The 22,401-nt window shown below is 37.9% G+C and overlaps 1 protein-coding gene across 1 annotated transcript in view; it reads right to left on the reverse strand.

The window, feature by feature from the left end:
* Positions 1-657: 657 nt before the first annotated feature.
* The window catches only part of LOC103592052 (zinc finger protein 347-like), a 32,367-nt gene continuing 10,623 nt past the window's right edge, over positions 658-22,401 (reverse strand). The window contains 4 exon segments of the mRNA XM_008574641.1: positions 658-1,592; positions 1,595-3,007; positions 11,235-11,363; positions 11,845-11,971. Coding sequence (XP_008572863.1) covers positions 1,537-1,592; positions 1,595-3,007; positions 11,235-11,363; positions 11,845-11,971 — 1,725 coding nt within the window. The 3' untranslated portion in view covers positions 658-1,536.

Consider the following 22,401-nt stretch of genomic DNA (forward strand, 5'->3'; position numbering starts at 1 on the left):
TATTTACTATGCTGGATGCCAGTGGGATGAAACTGTACTGGTAGAAGAAATGTGATTCATTGACATTTAAAAAAATGATTAAATTTTATTAAACTGTGAGACCTATGATACATTATGAATAAAACAGTAGTAAAATGGCATGCCAGTGGTTCCATTTGAATCCCACTCATGAATATGCTATTCTGGTTCTTCAAATTAAACTCTCCTTCTGATAAATGCTTTCTCTTCAATTTCCCAAAATAAGACTAATCTTTCATTAATGAGTGATATAAACAGCTACTGATATTCAATGGAGGAGGTGACCACCATTTCCCCTGCACCATTTCCACCACATAATTAGTCTCTAGTAACCTGCCACTCTCCTCCCATGAAAACCTCTAGCCTAGCCCGCTGTTTCATGGTCAGTTGTTTGCAAAGTGCCCTCTGCCTGGAAAGGGTACCCCGAATACAATAAGCATGACTTACATCATACATTTAAGTAATTCCTGCCCCTCCCCCATGCTCTTAAATTCACACAATATTGAATTTTTAAAATTCAGTGTCCTTGATTTTCTAGGGCAAGTGGACATGAAGGAACCATACCTAATGAAGCAGGCCTTCTAATCTTACTGATTCCCTCCCGGAGACAATGAAAAGCCTGTAAGAAAAGTATATCAATATACTTCAAACTTCAGGCTGAAAGTCACAATTAGTAATGTAGCCTTTTCAAGAAATTGCAAATAATTGAATACGATATTTCATAAGCTGAATTGGCCATTCCTACACATGTTCTTCCTCTTTTGATATACATGAAGTCATGAGTTTTAACATATTTTGACTTGCAGTTATTATGTGTTACGTATTTCAGATCAATCTTGGAGAAGCAGACTTAGTTATCCCTACTATGATTTCTCCATTGTGAGAATTGGTTAAAAAAATTACCTATTCATTACATATATAAGGTTTCTCTCCAGTATGAATAATTTGGTGAAGCCTGAGGATACACTGTTGCTTAAAGCCTTTCTAAGGTCAGCATGTTTGCATGGTTTCTCTCTTGTATAAATTCTCTTGTGACCCCAAAGGTGTGAATATTTGATAAAAAGCCTTACCAAATTCATTACGTTTGCAAGATTGCTCTCCAGTATATGAATACTATGATGTTTCACTTTTGATCTCTGAGTAAAAGCCATAGCATGCCCATTACATTGTGTGCTTTCATCACAGATGTATGTTCTGATGTCTAGTGAGTTGTGATGCCTGGGTAAAGCTTCTGCCACATACATTTACATGAGTTCTCCTTGTAGTGAACTCTCTTTTGTTGAGTAGTGATTAAACTCTGGTAAAGGCTCTGCCACATACATTTATTTGTAAAATGTCCCTTCATTTTGAGTTCTCTGTAGATCCACAAGTTTCGTCCTTTAGGTAAAATTCTTGCCACACATATTGTTTTTGTTGTTTCTGTTCAGGATGTATATTCTTATACCTAGTGAGTAGTGAGCACTAGTTTAAAACTTTACTATATTTGCTGCATATACAAGCATGAATTATTTAGTGAACTTAGATGTTAAGACAATGTCTAAAGGCCTTGTCACATTCAGTGTATCTGTAAGGTTCTCTCCAGTTTGTTTTTTCTGATGTTTAGTGATGCCTGAGGAATGAAAATAGGATTGGCCACATTCGTTACATTTGTAAGGTTTCTCTCCAGAATGAATTCTTTGGTGTCTCTTGAGGGAGGACCACTGTCCAAAGGTCTTGCCACATTCAATACACTTCTATGGCTTTTCTCCAGTATGGCTGATCTGGTGCCTAACTAGGATTGAACGCACCCTAAAGGCTTTGCCACACTCATTGCATTTATAAGGTTTCTCTCCAGTATGAATGCTCCGATGATGTGCTAGGTATGAGTAGTTACCGAAGACCATGCCACATTCATTACATTTGAAAGGTTTCTCTCCAGTATGAATGTTCCGATGACGTGCTAAGGATGAGTGATAACTGAAGACCTTGCCACATTCATTACATTTGTATGGTTTCTCTCCAGTATGAATTCTCTGATGAATGGAAAGGTTTGTACTGTAATTGAAGACCTTGCCACACACGTCACATTGGTATGGTTTCTCCCCAGTATGAATTATCTGATGTGCAGTGAGGAATGAGCCCCGCTTAAAGGCTTTGCCACACTCATTACATTTGTAAGGTTTTTCTCCAGTATGAGTTTTCTGATGAATTACAAGGGTAGAACTTCGAGTAAAGGCTTTGCCACATTCATTACATTTGTATGGTTTCTCTCCAGTATGAATTCTCCGGTGACTTGCAAGATATGACTTTCGACTAAAGACCTTGCCACATATATCACATTGATATGGTTTCTCTCCTGTATGAATTATCAGATGAACTGCAAGATTTGACCTGAAATTGAAGACCTTGCCACATACATCACATTGATATGGTTTTTCTCCTTTATGGTTTATCTGATGCCTACGGAGGAGTGAGTCCTGATTAAAGACTTTCCCACACTCATTACATTTGTAGGGTTTTCCCCTGATGTGTGTTTTCCGGTCTTGTGTAAGTAATAAAGGGTGCATGAAATCGTTGTCATATTTATTAGAGATGTAGGTGTGCACACTAGGAAGGAGTCTTTGAAGTGGTAAAACTGAGGAAAAACTGTTTGTCTTCTGAATTTGATTACATTCATAAATTTTCCCTTCAATTTGAAATTTCTGCAGTTCAGCTAGAAGTGACTGAAAGCTAAGCTTATTTTTAATAGGCCTGTTTCCTGCATCCACTTCGCCATGTAGGTCTCTTCTATCAGTGAGATTTTTTTTATGGGTCATAGGGACTCCTTTATAATCTCTTCCAGCCTCTCTCCATTGAAAATCAAAGTCATGTATATTTTTCTTTATCTCCCTAAAGTAAAAATCTGTGTCATGCTTTCCATGTCTTTCCAACATAACTGTTCGGAATATTTCTCCTGTATTACTATTATCTATTGGTGGTAATTCCTTGATCCCACATTTAGAAGTTGTATCTGCAAGATATAATAAAACATGGGTTTCCTATTAATTAAAAATTAGTATATAAATATTTCATATGGAAAATGTATATATACTAAATAGAGTTATAAAACTTTCCAACATGATATTCAATTTTTAGAAACACAGAAGGAATAGAGTTCTTTAGTAAAAAAAAAAAGTGATTACACGCAATTCAAATTAATTTTAGGGAAGCCTAGTTTCGAACATCCTATGACAGAAACAGTAATGTTGTGCAAACATATACAAGCAATAAAAGAAAGGCGACATTTCCACAGTGACCTAAAAGCACACACCAGTTAGCGTTAAACATATGATTCCATCATATTTAAAGAGAAAAAGTTATATTATATATATATATATATATATATATCCACTTCATATTTGCTGTGCAAAAGTAAATGCTAAAGCAAAGCACAATATACTGTAATGGTAAATAATCCACAACAAACTCATCTGATGAATAATCTAAATAAATGGCAATTTAGAAGGGCAAACCAAAAACTGTACTGAAAAAATGAAAAAAAAAATTAAGAAAATGATGTTATAAAGATTTTTTTAATACTTATTATAAAACTATCCAGACTCATGCAGAACAGACATTTGCAACATTAACAAGTGGTACATGTCAGCTACATTGCATAACACACGCTGAAAAATCATCATCTATAAACCATAAAAAAAATTAATAAATAAAACATTCTAACAACCCATGACTAGATGGCAGGTAATAAGTAACCACAGTTATACAACTTTATTGCATTAGAAAATTTATGAACTAAGATCAGAGACAACATTGTTTGGAACATACTGGAAAATAAAAACAGAAACATACAGCGCAGGCTGTTATCGTGTGAATATTTGTGTCCACCACAATTCATATGGTGAGGACCTAATCCTCAATGTGAATGTACAGTCCTGAGCCACAGAATGACATTTCAGCCCACGATGGACTCCATATCAAATGGTGGACCCCTAACATATCTTAGCCATATCATCTAGGTTTGTTTAAGTACACTCTAAGATGTTCTCACTATGAAGAAACTGCCTAAAGATGCAGTTCTCAAAATGTATCCCCATCACTACCCAACACATGACTGTATTTGGAGGTGAGGCTTTTGGGAGGCAATTAGGACATGAGTGTGGGATGGATCTCAAGAACGGGATTAAGAGAGACAAAAAGCAGCTTGCTTCCTCCCGATCTTTCCACCATGTTAGCACATAGGAAAAGAGCCAAGGTGAACCAGGAAGAGGGCCCGTATCAGGAACCAAATTAGCTGGCACCTAGATGTTGGACTTCCAGCCTCCAGATCTGTGAAAAGTAAATTTCTGTTCTTTAAGTCACCCCATCTATGGCATTTCTAATGGCAGGCCTAGGTGACTAAGACAGGCAGTGGACCATCTCATCATAAGTATGACAAACATCCGATATACCTTATTAAACAAAAACCTTTTGAGTGTTTTCTATAAAATAAGTGATATTCTAAGTAATTAACAGCATTAACTTGTTTTAAAAGCCTTGAGGTAAATAATTACTATTTAACAAACAAGAACAGGAAGCTGCAAAAATTGGGGCAGGAACACAAAATTAATATGCTAGTAAATTGGGGCAGGAACACAAAATTAATATGCTAGTAAAAAACAGTATAGCCTATCCAGTTCAAGGTACTATGTGAAGAAAGACGAGGATGGAGGAAGAGCAAGAGAGGAGGGCAGGGAATAATGAGCGTGTAAGAGCAGCATTTACACTTGCATAGCTGTGGGAATATAATTGTACAAAAATAGTAAAAATTCTGACCTTGGAAGATAAGAGGAACTAATTCAGAAAATACTACTATACTGACCCATGCTTAAACACAGAAATTATATTATGGGTGTAGGGCACTAATGAAAAAGACTTAAAAGGGAGAATGTGAGATGTCGTGGGCAGAAAGTAGGTTTATGTCTCTTACAATATCTGCTATCAAACTGATCAAATTAAATGTCCCATGAGTTCTATTTCCTTGCCCATACTCAAGACATCCTATATGTATATTACAGGAAATACGTGCAAAACTGTTCTTATAGTACAACCCTGAAACAAAAACCTAAAAATAGCCATGGAGAGAAGATGGATTTTGTTCATTCTGTAAACACATATACAGACACAATGAAAATTTATCGGCAGTATAGCAATGCAAGAAGACTTTGGTGCAGAATGAGAACCCCTGGCACACTGGGCAGAAATCTGTTAGAAGAAACAAAGCTAACAAGAGACTACTGCCAAGGCATAAATATATGTTAATGGGAATACAATTTATATGGAAGTAATTTGTTGTGTTATCAACAACATAAAAGGCAAACAGGCTTGTAAAAGAATAGTTTTTGTATGTGATTGAGTTAGGTTGTTATCAGTTTAATATAGAATGTTATAATTTTAAGATGCTGTATGTAATTGCAATGTAACCACAAAGAAAATATCTACAGGATATGCACAAAAGGAAATAAGATGGGAATCAAAGCACATCAGTAAAAAAACTCAATGAAACAAAAAAGAAGGCAGTGGGAGAAATGAGGTACAAAAAAATCTACAAAATAAACAGAAACATTTAACAAGATGGCAGTTGTAAGTCCTTCCCAATCAGTAACTATTTGTAAATGGTTTAAACTCCACAATCAAAAAACAAAGGTTAGCTGAATGGATTAAAAAACAGGATACAAGTACATGCCATCCACAAGAAACTCACTTTAACTCTAAGGACACATACCTACACTGAATTAAAAGGATAAAGAAAGATATTCCCTGTGAATGGTAACAGAAAGAAACCACAGGTGGCTGGCTATACTAATATCAGTAAAAATAGATGTTACGTGAAAAACCGTTAGGAGAGAAAAAGAATACTATGTAATAATAAAAGGATCGCTTCACCAAGACAATATAGCAATTATAAATATGTATGCAACTAATATTAGAGCTCCTCAATATACAAAGAAAATTAAAAGAACTGAAAGGAAAACTAGATAGCTCCACTGTAATATTAGGAAACTTCAAGGCTCACTTTCACTCACAGAAAAAACCACCAGACAGAAGAAAAATAAGGAAATAGAGGACTTAAACAATACTACATATCAAGTTAAACTACTAGACATATACAGAACACATTATCCCAAAACAGCAGAATACAAATTTTTTTTATTTGCACATGGAACATACTCCAGAATAGACCACATTTAAGAAGAAAAACCAACTCTTAAAAATTTTAAATGACCAAAATCATACAGTTTCTTTTCCCATCATAATGGAATAAAAACTAGAGAATAGCAGAAGAAAACTGGAAAAAGCACAAATATATGGAAATTAACACACTCTTAAACAACTAATGTGTCAAGTTAGAAATAAAAGCAAAATTAGAAAATATGTTGTAACATGGAAAAAAAACAAAAACAAAAACACACACAACACACGAAAATTTACAGGATGCAGCAAAAACTGACCTAACATAGGAAACTTACAGGAATAAATGCTTACATTAAAATAGAAGATCTGTATTCAAAAAACTAACTTTACAACTGAATAAACTAGAAAAAAAAATTAAACCCAAAGATAGTGGAAGGAAGAAAATAATAAAGATTAGAGAGATAAGAGAACAGAAAAGCATGAAATTTTTTGAAAAGATAATAAAATGGATAATCCCAAAAAAAGAGACACGACTAACCAAAAAAAAAAAAAAAAAAACATGACCCAAATAAGTAAAATTAGAAATGGCAGAGGAAACATTACAACTGACTTTATACAAGTAAAAAGGCTTTTAAGAGAATACTATGGACAAGTATGCTAACAAATAGGATAATTGATATTGCATGTGTATTTGTGATATTATATGTATATTTTGGTTTTTGTCCATGTTCCTGGCTTTTCTAACCTTCCTCTGCCTTTCTGTCTTGGGGCTGGCCATAAAGAAATTCTCTGGCCTACCTTATTTGATTATAAGTCATAAGATCCCCTTTGAGAAGGGGTCCCGCACCATACCTGGGAGGAAGGAATGCTACACAGAGAGGCAAAGAAGAATCTCAACAAACAGGTTTTGTAGGGTTTCCCCACCCAGTCTATAAGTGTTGATCATACCTTTTTTGTCTAATCATATTTCTACATGGTTATTCATGCTTTAATCATGTCTACATAATGACTCTTTCATAAAAACCCAAGAGCACAGGGTTCAAGTAGTTTCCAGATAGCTGAACACATGGAGGTTTCTGGAGTATGGTGCCCCATAACTTGCCCTACGCATCTCTTCATCTGTATCCTTTGTAATATCCTTTATAATAAACGGGTAACCCTGAGTAAGTGTTTCCTGAGCCACGCAGCTAATCAACTGAACCCAAGGATGGGGCTGTGGAAATTCCAATTTACAGCTGGATGGTGAGAAGTTCCAGAAGTCTGGGCTTGTGACTGGCATCTGAAGTGGGGGCAGTCTTGCAGGCTAAGCCCTAAACTTGTGGGATGTGACACTGTCTCCAGGTACATAGTGTCAGAATTGAATTAGAGGGGCTGGCTGGCTAGCTCAGTTGGTTAGAGCGTAGCCTAATAATACCAAGGTCATGGGTTCAGATCCCCGTACTAGCCAGATGCCAAAAAAGAAAGAAACCAGAAACCAAACAAACAAAAGAATTGAATTAGAGGATACCCAGTTGGTGTCCACCACAGAACTGATTATTTCCTTGCCAGTGGACAGAAACCCCCACACATTGGATCACAGAAGTCTGTCTTCTGTGTTGATTGTTCCTGAGCATAGAAAACACTTACATTGTGTACTTTTTCCTTCATTCAATAATCAAGAAGAAATAGATAAATTTCAAGAAAAACACAACCTATGAACACGGAAATATGAAGAAACAGAGTACCTGAACAGACCTATAACTTATCAGAAGGTTGAATCAGTAATGAAAAGCCTACCAATAAAGAAAAGCCCAAGACCACAGAGCTTCAGTAGAGAATTCAATGAAACAGTTAAACAATCCTCAAAGTCTTTCAAAAACCAGAGGGAACACTTTCAAATTCATTCTATGAGGCTGGCATTACCCTGATACAAAAGCCAGACAAAGAAAAGAAATCTATATAGCAATATCCCTGATGAACGCTGAGGCAAAAATCCTGAACAAAATAATAGCTAACCAAATACAACAATACATTAAAAGCATTATTTCTGGAATGCAAGGATGCTGCAACATGACATGATGAATGTAATATTCCACATTAACAGAAGGAAGGAAAAGACCACTTGATCATCTTAGTTAATGCAGAAAAGTAATTCGAAAAACATCAACACCCTTTCATTATGAAAACACTCTACAAACTAGGAATAGAATGAAACTAACATAACATTAAAAAGGCTATATATAGGGCCGGCCCGGTGGCACACTGCTACAGTGCACCGCTTGGGAGCATGGTGGCGCTCCCGCCGAGGGTTCGGATCCCACGTACAGACAGGTTCCTGCTCACTGGCTGAGCGAGGTGCGGCCGCAATGCCAAGGGTTGCGATCCCGTTGCCGGTCCCGGTCCGGTACGGGCGCGACACTGAGGGTTGCGATCCGTTGCCGGACACGAAAAAAGACAAAAAGGCTATATATAAAAAGCAAAAAATATAGGTTTTATAAACAACAGTGGAAGTTATTGACATGTAATAAATGGGTTAAGTTTCTTATAAAATAGAGATCTTTATATTAATTTAGTATACCAAGATGGCCATGATAAAGCTAGACAGGGAGAATAATTATTAGAATGTAGCACTTGATCCAGAAAAGAAACACTAGTGAAATATTAATAAACCCAACAAGGTATTTTGAGATAGTTGAAAACACTATAGAAATAGCAATGTATCTTATATAACAAAGTATGGCCAATCAATTTAATGGTATATCTCACATTAAGACAGTAACTTCTTGGGCCGGCCTGTGGCTCACTCGTGAGAGTATGGTGCTGATAATACCGAGGCCACAGGTTCGGATCCCATATAGGGATGGCCAGTTAACTGACAACACCAAGTCAAGGGTTAAGATCCCCTTACTGGTCACCTTTTAAAAGAAAAAAAAAAGACAGTAACTTCTTAAAAAATATGGACTGGCCATTTAGCTTAGTTGGTTAGAGTGCAGTGTTATAAGAGTTCAGATGCCCTTACTGACCAGCCTCCAAAAACAAAAAAAAAGACAATAACTGCATAAAAGACAAAACAAAACACATTCTCAAGATCAAATATTTCCAATTTAAAAACTGTAATAGATTTAATTGACAAATGAACTTTCATAGTAGGAAATAAGTCAGAAAAACAGAAGTAAAAGGAGAAACTAAAACTACCTTATCAAAATATTCTGGAGTTTGTGTAGGTTTTAGTGAAACTGCTGCTGAGCCATACACTGCACTAAACAAGGCAATCTTCCTGTAAAATATATAAAACAATATGCATTCCCTCATACAACAGTACCACACACAGCAGACATCAGAGAAAGAACACAGAGTATCCTTAAAAATATGAAACTGATAATTAAATAAAAATCAAGTTCATTTATACTACATGAAAATGTATAAGATGAAAGTAGCAGTGGCTTAAACAAAACAAATTATGGTAGACTTAAAAAATGTAGGCCTAGTTCAGATCCATCAGCTCCCTCAACAAAGGGCATCAAACTCAAATTCATTGTAGGAGAATGATTGATGATACATACTGGGCAGGAAAAATCTGGCAGAAAGAATGGTTTCATCCACAGCCTCAAAAAGACAAATTGTGGGGCTGGCCCCGTGGCGCACTCAGGAGAGTGTGGCGCTGGGAGTGCAGCGACGCTCCCGCCACGGGTTCGGATCCTATATAGGGCTGGCCGGTGCGTTCACTGGCTGAGCGCCGGTCACGAAAAAGACAAAAAAAAAAAAAAGACAAATTGTGTACTTGAACAATGTCTTCCCTAGGAGAAATTTCTATACCATTTATTGCTGCTCAAAAAGGAAGATCAACATTGTCACAGTCCCTTGAGAGATTCTTTTGTGACACTTCTTAAAAACCAAAAAGTCAACTAGAAACTCTCTACTCATCAGTCAGCTTTGTGTGATACTTTCTATCTGAATGTCATGGGACATGGAAACCACTCAGTGGCTTCAAAGACCATCTCTTTATGTAGCAGGATGAAATTAAAACACATCTGTCAAAGTGTTCTCCTTCAAGAATTTTCTGTTACCCAGTAAAACTGCCCCATGAGAAAGTCCACAGGAAGTTGTACTCATCCAGTGGGTTATTAGAGTGGGAAAAAAAAGAATGACATGTTAGAACCTAGGAATGTGTTTATCAAAACCAGATTTCAAAAGCAAAGTTAGACAAAACTAAGAATACAAAATCAGGAAAAGCCAAGGTTTTTCCTGTATTCCCATACTAGGTAGAACACTGAAAGAAAAACAGAAAAATATAACCTAGGAGGGTCAGATTTTGTGGGATCTTGAGATAGGACTCTGTGCTCTGCTCACAGACTCCACACTAAGGGCCTGAAAGCCTGAGATATGCTCCTCTTGTAGCTCTGTGAATCAGAGAGGACCTCTGTGTCGACTGTCTTTACAATTCTGCTAACAATCTCAGAAAATCCAACCCACTTCCTTGTTATACACAGCTGAGAAGACTGGCAAGAGCTGAACGGAAGAAATGGCTAAGGGACCTCAACAGGCAGAGAGCTTGAGACAGCTCTGCGCAGTTTCTGGGGCCCCAGATGCAAAGGAGGAACAGCCAATGTTTCCCATCTCCTGCACAGGTCTTCCAAACACATGAAATAGGGATAGAATCAGGATAGGTCCAGATGTCAGGACTACAGATGCCTCAGCTCTGTCTACATAAACTAAGAATCAAACATCAGACGGAATAAAGTACAGAAGAAGAGACCAAGGTGGAAAGAGACCCCTTTGAAATGGCCCTTCCCCTGCTGGCCAGAGTGAAGGGATCAAAGAGTTCACAGAAGCCAGATGACAAAGTGTTGTCCACTGTGATAACGACCTTTGCCTTTGTCTCTTTTTGAGCTGCAGCATCACTGGAGGATGAAAGGATAAACAGGTGCACCCCTAAAGAATAGTGATAAGTGAGGAAAAAGAAAAATTTCCATTGAGAGCTTATAGGAAATGAACTTTTGTTTTCCCACAGGACTCTCCCACTTGTGGACAGTTTCCCAAACACTATTTAATGGTGTGTTTTCCACTGTGCCCATCCCAGCTCTTACCTGTGTTCACACCTTTGATACATTCCCACCCATTTGGGTTTCTTGCTAATTTCACTTGGCTGTCCATACACCAGGGCTCTTTCCCTTGTTCCAACACGGAGATAACACTGAGGTCAAAAGGAGAGATTCCTGCTTATAAAAAGAAACATGATGTGCTGTGACTTTTCCAGAATCTCAACCCTTTGTTCAGCTGAATAGAGAATATATTACAGATGTATTTAGGAAAATATTTTACTTATTTATCTACTGATTACCTCCTTCTGAATGCTTAGGGAACACTATAATATGCAGACATCTAGTTAACTTCTAAGAACTACTGAATCACAAGCAGAGAAGTTGAAAACAGCGAATTGGATATTTTAAACTCTGCCATAAGGTTTCATGCACATGCAAACTCTGAAACCACCACTGCTGTATAATGAAGGTGGCAGAACATCTGAAGAAAACAGACAGTTAAAATCCAGATGCCACGTTATGGAGTTATTCAGTTCTGAGTCAATACAGCTTCAACCTTAGTCATGCCATGCAGGAGTTCTTAAAAGGCACACAAGGGAAAATGCAAAGATACAGAAGGGCAGATTCCAGACACTTGGAGGGAAGTTATCCTCACCCAGGGAGACTAGGTTCCTGTAGTTCTCCAACATCACATCCCTGTATAAACTCCTCTGAGCAGAGTCCAGGTATTTCCACTCTTTCTGAGAGAATTCTATGGCCACATCTCTGAATGTCAAAGAACTCTGAAATAAAAAACACATTTCACCAAGGGGCCATGGGGAGAGTTCTTATGTTCACGCAAATTGAGAATAGAGTTGTAGGAACTGATTCAAAATGTGTGTTTTCACATAATTTGTGTAAATTGTTTACGAGAAAGTTATGTGTCCCTTATTTTGGAATGTTATAAATTATATGGGAGGTTATGATATCCTATAAATAAGTTTGGATTTCTCCTTATTGTAAATAATGCAAGAAATAGAAAAATGAACACAGGATTAACTCTACAGAAGTGTAAGATATTATGTTCGACACACCAAGTGATATTCAGTATCTACATGAGGTACAGCAAGAGTGGTATCTTCAGGATGACAAAGTCCACAGTGGCTTTAAATAAAGGTCAGAGTCTAAAACCTGACAAGCATCATCACAATAGCAATGACTGAAGTGTTTGAACACTTCCCATGTGCAAGGCATCACTCCAAATGCTTTACATGTACTAATTTGATATAACAACACAATAGCCCATCAGAGAAAGACCTGTTCCCACATTATTCAAGAGTCAACTGTGTCACAGACACTCTAAGAAACTTGCCTCAGGTCAAACACCTAAAAATGGCAGAGCAAGCACCTGAACCCAGGGGTTTGGGCTTTAACACTAAACCTAAGGAAATAAACAGTTAAATAATGGATACAGTACGTCTTATTCTGTTTGTGCTGCTATAACAAAATACCACAGACTAGATAATTTTTGAACAAAAGATGTTTATTTCTCCTGGTTTTGATGTCTGGGAAGTCCAAGAAAGATCAAGGTGTGAGCAGGATTGGTGCCTAGTGAAGACTGCTCTCTGCTTCCAAGATGACACCTTGTTGCTGCATCCTCTAGAGGGAACACCACCTCCTCGCTTGGAAGAAGGGGCAAAAAGGGGTGAATTCCCTCTGTCAAGACTTTTATAAGGGCATCTAATCAAGTCCTCATGATACAGTGAGCTCCTAAAGGCCACACCTCCTAATACTGTTGTACTGGGGATTAAATATCAACAAGAATTTTACAGGAAACAATAACATTCAAATCATAGCATTCCACCTCTGTCCCTGAAACTCTCCCAGTCTGGGATTATATGCCAATGGCTGTACAACTGTAGGGTCTTATTGGTGGCCCTGCTCTCAAGAATCCACTAGACATTGCCCTACTGGGAACTCTCTGTGGCGGCTTAATCTCCACAGCTCCACTAAATGTTGCCCTAATAAGTAGTCTCTGTGGTGGCCCCAACCCCATGGCTCTGCTGGGCAATGCCTTAGTATGGATTATCTGCAGCAACCCCACCAGTGTGGCATTTCTCTGCCTGGATCCCGAGGCTCTCTGAGGTATCCTTTGACATCTAGGTGGAGATAGCCATGCCCCCACCACGTGTGTACACTGTGTGCCTGCAGAGTTAACACCTTGTGAATGCCGCCAATGTTTATGGCTTGTGTCCTCTGGAGCAGCAGCAAGACCCACATCTGAGCCCAGTTAAGCTTCAGCTGGGTTGGTGGATGAGTACTGCTCTGGAATATGGGGGGCAGACTTGAAGAGGCCACAGGCAGTGAGTCTTGAGGTCCAAAAGGTGCCCCAGCCCCTCCCTTGAAACCATTCTGTCTTCAACCCCCTGGCACTCTGGGCCTGTGATAGACATAGCAGCCTCAAAGACCTCCAAAATGCCTTTAGTGTCATTCTATTGTTTTGATTTATGGCATGTGGCTTCCATTTATACATACTCATCAAAGGGTTGCTTGGCTACAACCTTGTTTTTCTCTCCTAAACATGTTTTTATTTTTTTATTTTTATTTTTTAATTTTTTTACAGTAAGGGGATCTCAACCCTTGGCTTGGTGTTGTCAGCACCATGCTCAGCCAGTGAGTGAACCAGCCATCCCTACATAGGATCCAAACCCATGGCCTTGGTGTTATCAGCACCACACTCTCCCAAGTGAGCCACGGGCTGGCCCCTCATTTTTTACTTTTTAATGAAACAATTGATTATACATATTTGTGGGATACAAAGCTGAATATCAATAACTATGAACAATATGTGATGATCAAATCAGGATAATTACATTCACCATTACAAAATGTAATCATTCTTGTGACCCTGTACCAATTTCTCGCTAACCCCTCTCCCTATTCCCTTTCCCACCTTTTTTTTTTTTTTTTTTATAATTTTTTTTTTCCTTTTTGTCTTTTTTCGTGACCGGCAACGGATCACAACCCTCAGTGTTGCGCCCATACTGGACCAGGACCGGCAACGGGATCGCAACCCTCGGTGTTGCGCCCGCACCTGGCTCAGCCAGTGAGCGGCCGGTCTGTATGTGGGATCCGAACCCTCAGCGGGAGCGCCACCGCGCTCCCAAGCGGCGCACTGTAGCAGTGCGCCACCGGGCCGGCCCTCCCTTTCCCACCTGTAACCACAGTTCTGTTCTCTCCTTTTGAAAGTTCAACATATTACTGTGATTGTAGCATCTTTTCTTTCTTTTTTATTTGTTTATTTTTTAACTCCAACTTATGACTGAGGATATGCATGCCTGGCTTATTTCACTTAAAGTGATTTTCTACAAGCTCATTCACATTGTTTCAAATGACAGAATTTGATTCATCTTAATGACTGATGAGTATTCCATTGTGTACATATTCTACTATTTCCTTATCCAGTTGTCCATTGATGGACATTTAGGTTGGTTCCATCTCTTAGCCATTGTAAATAGAGCTGCGATAAACATCGGAGTGTAGGTATCCCATTGACACGAAGATTTCCATTCCTTTCAGTATATACTCAGCAGTGAAACTGATCAAATGGCAGTTCCATCTGTAGTTGTTTGAGGAACCTCTATACCGTTTTCCATAATGGTAACAATAATTTACAGTCCCACCAACAGTGTAGTAGGGTTCCCCTTTCCCCACATACTTGCCAGCATTTGTTATTCTCTTTTTCATGTAGTCAGCCTAACTGGGGTGAGATGATATCCCATTTTGGATTTAATTTGCATTTGTCTGATTCTTTGTGATATTGAGCAGTTTTTCATGTTTCTGTTGACCATTCGTACATTTTCCTTTGAGAAATGTCCATTCAGTTCTTTTGCCCATTTTTTAACTGGATTACTTGTTTTCTCACTGTTGAGTTCCTTGTATATTCCGGATATTAATCCCCTATCAGATGTGTACTTTGCAAATATTTTCTCTCATTCTGTAGGGTTTTTTTTGCTTTTGATTGTTTCCTTTGTTGTGCAAAAGATTTCAAGTTTGATAAAAATCCCATTTTTTATTTTTTCTTTTGTTGCCTATGCTTTTGGGGTCTTATTCATAATGCCTTTGCCCAGTCCTGCCTCCTGAAGTGTTTCCCGTTTTATCTTAGTATTTTTATAGCTTCAGGTCTTAAATTTAAGTCTTTAATCCATTTTGACTTGACTTTGGTATATGGTGAGGAGTACAGATCTAGTTTCATTCCTCTACATGTGGATGTCCAGTTTTCCCAGCACCATTTATTAAAGAGGCTGTCGTTTTCCCAATGTATGTTCTTGGTGCCTTTGTCAAAGATCAGTTGGCCGTAAGTATGTGGGTCAATTTCTGGGTTCTCTATTCTGTTCCATTGCTCTGTGTGCCTGTTTTTATGCCAGTACCATGCTGTTTTGGTTACTATAGCTTTGTAGTATGATTTGAAGTCAGGTAGTGTAATGCCTCCAGCTTTGTTTTTTTGGTCAGGATTGCTTTGGCTACTTGGGGTCTTTTGTTGCTCCATGTGAATGAATGTTAGGATTTTAAAAAAATATTTCTGTGAAGAATGTCATTGGTATTTTGATGGGAATTGCAATTGAATCTGTAGATTGTTTTGGGTAGTATGGACATTTTCAAATGTTAGTTTTTTTCACCTTAGAGAGCTATTTCAAATAATTGTAGAGATTATAAAATGAAATATGTAAACTTTAACATTTTACTTCTCTAGTTTTTGTGAAAATTTGAAGCCCTACTTTCTACAGAGTATTTTGTCATTCATCTGTTATTCAGTTTATGTATTTGTTATTTGAACAAATTAATGTGCATATTCTTGTAAATAAGTAAATAAATAAATAGTTAATTCTTCAAATCCATGAGCCTGGAATGTCTTTCTACCTTTTTGTGTCCTCTTTAATTTCTTTCAGCAGTGATTTGTAGTTTTCATTGTAGAGATCTTTCACCTCCTTGGTTAACTTATTCCTAGGTATTTTCTTTGATTGCTCTTGTAAATGGGCTTGCTTTCTTGATTTCTTTTTCTGGATACACCAACAACAAACTAGCAGAAAAAGAAATCAAGAAGCCTGTTTACAAGACCCATCAAAAAATAAATAAATAGAATACAAAAATGCTACTGATTATTCCATCTCTAAGGGTTTTTTGATAGATTCTTTAGGTTTTTCTATGTATAGGATCATGTCGTGTGGACAGTTTGTCTTCCTGGCTCAGTCTTGGTAGTTGGTATGTGTCCAGAAATTTATCCATTCCCTCTAGGTTTTCAAATTTGTTGGTACTTAGTTGTTTATAATAGTCTCTAATGATTCTTTGTATTTCTGTGGTATTGGTGGTTATGGCTCCCCTTTCATTACTGATTTTTGTCATTTGGGTCTTCTCTTCTTTTTTTGGATAGCCTAGCTAATGGTTTATCTCCTCAATAACCAACTTGTTGCCTCATTGACCATTCATATCATTTTTTGCACCTCTATTTCATTTAGTTCTGCTCTGGTCTTTATTGTTAGTATTGGATCATTCTTGATTTTTTTCTAGTTCTTTGAGGTGTAATGTTAGGTTGTTTATTTGAAGTCTTTCTATTCTTTTGATGTAAGCTTTAGTTACAGTGAACTTCTCTGTTAGTACTGCTTTTGCAGCATACCAAAAGTTTTGGTATGATGTATCTTTATTTTGATTAGTTTCAAGACATTTTTTGATTTTCTGCTTAATTTCTTCTGAGACTCTGTATTAGTCCATTTCTGTCGCTTATAACAAAATACGTGAAACTAGGTGACTTACAAAGAAAAACAAAATTTACTGCTTATAGTTTCTGAGGCTGGGAAAACCACAGTCCATCTGGTGAAGGTCTTGGTGGTGACCCAGGGGTCTCATATTGCAAGATGGTGGAAGCAGAGAGAGCAGAAAGACTCTCCTCTCCTTTTAAAGCCCACAGAGCCACACCCCTGACTACCATTTTTAATCCATTCACTACTGAATGGTCCTACAATCTAATCACCTCTTCAGGGCTCCACCTTTCAATTACCAAAATAGGATTTCCCACCTTCTTAACAGTCACAGTAGGGGCTAAGTTTCTAATACATAAAACTTGGAGAACACAATTCAAGCTTCAATGAGTTTTGGGGGGACATAATTCAATCCACTACAGAACCCTAGGTTGTTCAGGAACATGTTGTTTAATTTCCATGTCTTTGTATAGTTTAGAGAGTTTTGCTTGTTACTGATTTCTACCTTTAGTCTGCTGTGGTCTGAAAAGATACTTGAAATGATTTCCATTTTAAAAAATTTGTTGAGACTTCATTTGTGACATAACATGTGGTCTATCCTAGAGAATGTTCCATGTGGTGAAGAGAAGAAAGTATATTCTGTAGTTGTTGGATGAAATGTTCTGTAGATGTCTGCCAAAGCCAATTGGTTTAATGTGCTGTGTCCTGTGTTTCTCTGTTGATTTTTTGCCTAGGAGATCTGTCCAGTGCTGAGAGAGGGGTGTTGGGTTCCCCCACTGCTACTGTATTGCAGTCTCTCTCTTTAGGTCTAATAGTGTTTGCTTTATATATCCAGGTGTTCCAGTGTTGGGTGTGTATATATTTACAGCTGTTATTTCTTCTTGCTGGATAGTTCCCGTTTTCATTGTATAATGGCCTTATTTGTCTCTTTTCATGGTTTTTGGTTTAATGTCTATTTTATCTGATATAAGAATAGCAACTCCTGCTTATTTCTGATTTCCTCACTCCACAGATGAGGTAAGTTTCTTGTAGACAGTATATAGTTGGGCCTACATTTTTAATCCAATAAGCCAGTGCATATCTTTTAATTGGGGAATTTGATCCATTTATATTTAGGGTTGTTATTGAAAGGTATTGTCTTACTCCTGACATCTAATTGATTTTTTTTTTTTTAAGATGACTGGTAAGGTGATCTTAACCCTTGACTTGATGTTGTCAGCACCATGCTCTCCAAGTGAGCAAACCAGCCATCCCTATACAAGGATCCAAACCCATGGCCTTGGTGTTATCAGCACTGCACTCTCCTGAGTGAGCCATGGGGCCAGCCCCTAACTGATTTTTGATCGCTTGTTTTAAATATTTTTTGTTCCTTTCTTTCCTTTTTATTGTTTTTCTTCAGTGTTTCTTGGTTTTTGAGGTGGTAAGATATTGTTTCTTTCTCATGCGTATATCTGTTCTACCAGTTGGTTTTATTCTTTCTCGTGTATTCATGGTGGTGAATATCATTTTTTGGATTCCAGATGTAGTACTCCCTTGTGGATTTCTTCTATGGGTGGTTGTGAGGCAATGAAGTCCCGTAGTTTATGTTTGTCTGGGACATACACTATTTCTCCTTCATTTCTGAAGGACAGCCTTGCTGTGTATAGTATATCTAGTGTGGCAACTTTTTTCTTTTAGTAATTTGAATATATCACCCATTCTTTTCTGGCCTGTAGAGTCTGCTGTTAGTCTGATGGGGACTCCCTTGTAGGTGACTTGATGCTTTTCTCTTTGTATTTGAGTTTTGCCAGTTTGACTATAAAGTGTCTCAAAGACAACTTTTGGATTGAACGTCTTTGAGGATCTTTGAGCCTCATGAATCTAAAAGCCTGTATCTATCCCAATACCTGGGAAGTTTCCCACTATTATTCCATTGAACAAGTTTTTAATGCCTTTTCTTTTCTCCCCCTCTTGTGGAACACCCATGATTTGGATGTATGTGCACTTAAGGTTGTCTGATGGCTCTCATACATTTCCTTAATTTTTTAAAATTCTTTTTTCTTTTTTTTTTTGACTACCTGGATTACTTCAGAAAGACTGTCTTTGAGACCAGAAATTCTTCTGCTCACTCTAACTGCTGCTTAAGCACTTAATTTTGTTGAATGAATCCTTAATTTCCAAGAGTTTGCTGCATTTTTTTAATGGTTTCTATCTCTTTGTAGATTTCCTCCTTCATATCCTGTATAGTTTTTCTCATTTTGTTGTGGTGTTTGTGTCTTCTTCTATCTCATTGAGTTTACTTAAGATTGTTATTTGGAATTCCTTCTCAATTGTTTCAAGGGTATTCTGCTGTATAGGGTGTGGTACATGAGAATTATTGTATTCCTTTGTTGGTGTCACATTTTCTTGTATTTTTCATATTTCTAGTATCCCTGCATTGATGTCTGGTCATCTGGTAAATCAGTTGCTTCTTCTCTTACTTTGAAGTGACTTTTGAGGAGACTCCCTCCTATAGGTGTGTTTTATATTGACCATTGAATAGGGTATTGTAGTATTAGTTCTGGGTAAATGAGATAGTGTACCCTCTGTGTAGTTATTTTGGCTGTATTCAGTGTTGGAGTTGTGTGCATGTGCCTCTGTGCCTCAGCACTGGAGTGCTTAGTAGTTCCTTGCTGAGATTAGTGACACTGTGTTGGGTCTTTGAGGGCATGGGCAAGCTTTTGAGTTCCTGGGAGAAGTGCCTGGGTGCCCTGTTGGTCTTTGGCTAGGGTCCATGACCCTGGGCAGGCTGGTTGGCACCTCAGCAAGAGTCCCATGACCCTGATAGGTGCACTGGGGTGTACTGGACTCCTCAGACTGAATGGGTGGCCCTGAATGGGGTTTTTCTTTCCTCATTTCTACAGACAGAGGCTCCTCCTGGGTCCTTGTTTCCCCCAGTGGGGGGATGGATTGTTGATGGCTGGAGGCTTTCTTCTGTACTCTATTAGGGTTTCTGCACTCTCTGGGGGCTCTGCCTGTCTCTCCCTGGGTCAAGGAAGTCATGTAGGCTGCACATGTAGCTCCCACCCCCAAGTACACATCTACTTGAGCAGCATAATTCACCTGTGTTAGGTCACTGAGACATGGGTCTATGCTCATTAGTTTCTTTTTGATGGCTCCACTCATGACCCTCGTGTCAACATAGTTGAGTTGACAGTGGCCAGGGAAGGGCCCACCATGGATGGGGTGGTTTCTGCTGCAGTGGCATAAGGGGCCCCATGTGCGCCCAGGGTAGCTGGAACTGCAGTAGTGTAGTGCGGCTCACATGGTATGGGCAACCACAGCAGCAGCAGGGAGTGGAACAAACCTCTTTGTGGGAAGGTGGGCAATGGTCCTAGGACCGGACAATGGCACTGGCGACTGTGATGGTGGTGAAGGTAGGCCTGGTCTTTTGCCCAAAGAATGTGCCCTTTAGTCTGCCATCTTCCCACAATTCACTTGTTTATTCTTTACATGGCCATGATGAGAATTTTCCAAATCTTTTTATTCCACTTCCCCTTCAATTATAAATTACGTCTTTAACTCATTTCTGTCTTCTCTCATTTTAGTATAAGCAGTTAAGAGAAGCCATGCAGCAAGCTGAACACTTTGCTGAGAGATTTCTTTTGCCAAACATCCTATTTGGTTGCTGTAAAATTCTACCTTCCACAAAGTACTAGTATGTGGACATAATTTAACAAATCCTTTGATACTTTGTAACAATTATGGCCTTTCCTTCAGTTTCCAATAAAATATTCCTTACTTCCATCTTGGACCTCATCAGAACTGAGGATCAACTGAGATCAATTTCTACCAACATTCTGATCATGACCACTTAGATCATCCTTAAGACTGAGGCTTTATCTATACCTCTTCTCTTCTGAGCCCTCACAGGAATCACCCTAAAGACTGCACTGATGGCAATACAGGCTTTTTCCAGCATTCACTTCAAAAGTGTTCCACCATCTACCCATCACCTACTTCCAAAGCCATTTCCACATTTTTAGGTCTTTGTTATAGCATCATCTCACTTCTGGTACCAGTATCTATCTTAGTCCATTTGCGCTGCTATAAGAAAATACCTTAGACTGGGTAAACTATATACAACAGAAATTTATTTCTTACAGTTTAACAAATATATACACAGGACTTACATTGTATAAGCTATTACATATAATCTGGAGATGATTTAACATATACTGGAGGATGTCTACAGTTTATATGCACATACTATGCCATTTTATTTAATCGACTTAATCATCTGTGGATTTTTTTTTTTTTTTTTTTTTTAAAGATGACCGGTAAGGGGATCTTAACCCTTGACTTAGCAGGGCAGATAATGACCTGCCATGGACAGTTGGCCCTACATATCTGTGGGTTCCATGCATGCAACTGAAAATATTCAGGAAAAAAGTCTGGACATGTACAGACATTTTTGCTTGTCATTATTCTCTAAACAATACAGTATAACCACCATCTGCACAGTATTCACATGAGTTATTATATATAATCTGGAGATGATTTAACGTATACTGGAGGATGTCTACAGTTTATATGCACATACTATGCCATTTTATTTAATCGACTTAATCATCTGTGGATTTATGTATTCCTGGGAAGTCTTGAAACCAATCCCTTACAGATGGTAAGGGACATTTGTATTACATTGATTGATTTTCTGGAGGTGAAGACATGCTGTCATGTTACAGAAAGGAGGGAAAAGTAAAATAGGGCTCCCTTCAAACTTGTGGCCTTTGATAAAGTTGCTCACAAGGGGGAAGCCCTCATAACTTAATCACCTCCCAGAGGCCACAGCACTTATACTGTTGCATTGTGGATTAAATCTCTATCTGAGAGGGCACCATCATTCACACCATAGTACAGTAACAAAAGTACACTGAAAGAGGATTGTCTGAGAAAACTTGAAACATATTCAAAGATAACAATGTGAAACAGTGTAAAAGGTCATTATATATGCACACACACATGCCTGCACAAAATATGTTATTATTCATACAGCTATTGAATTCACTCAATGATAGTGTAAAAAACTTTAAAACCATGTAAAATATCTACGGTACAATTTAAACTTTTTAAAAATATAAAACTTATTAAATGATGATGTGCCTTTTAATAAAACCATAAGGTTGTGCATCTAGGCACTCATGCATACACATACACACACACTTAAATTAACTGAAATAAGAGATATTGTCATTCAATGATATATTTTTATATGATTTTTAAAATCATTATTTCAGTTGTGCATTTCAGCATGTTTGAAAAATTAAAATATATAAATTGTACTTATTTTGTCAATATTATTCTGTATTAATCTAGTAAAAACTGATACATGAAAAACCATACAGAAATTTTGACTACAGTCTCTATTAAATACCTATATATTAAAACATAAGTATAATTTAGCCGTTTAAATTTAGATATTTAGGCCTTAACAAAAGCCAAATGGAGTTTGTTAG

This window comes from Galeopterus variegatus, unplaced genomic scaffold (genome assembly GCF_000696425.1).
Source record: "Galeopterus variegatus unplaced genomic scaffold, G_variegatus-3.0.2 Scaffold1078, whole genome shotgun sequence".
Lineage (NCBI taxonomy): Eukaryota > Metazoa > Chordata > Mammalia > Dermoptera > Cynocephalidae > Galeopterus > Galeopterus variegatus.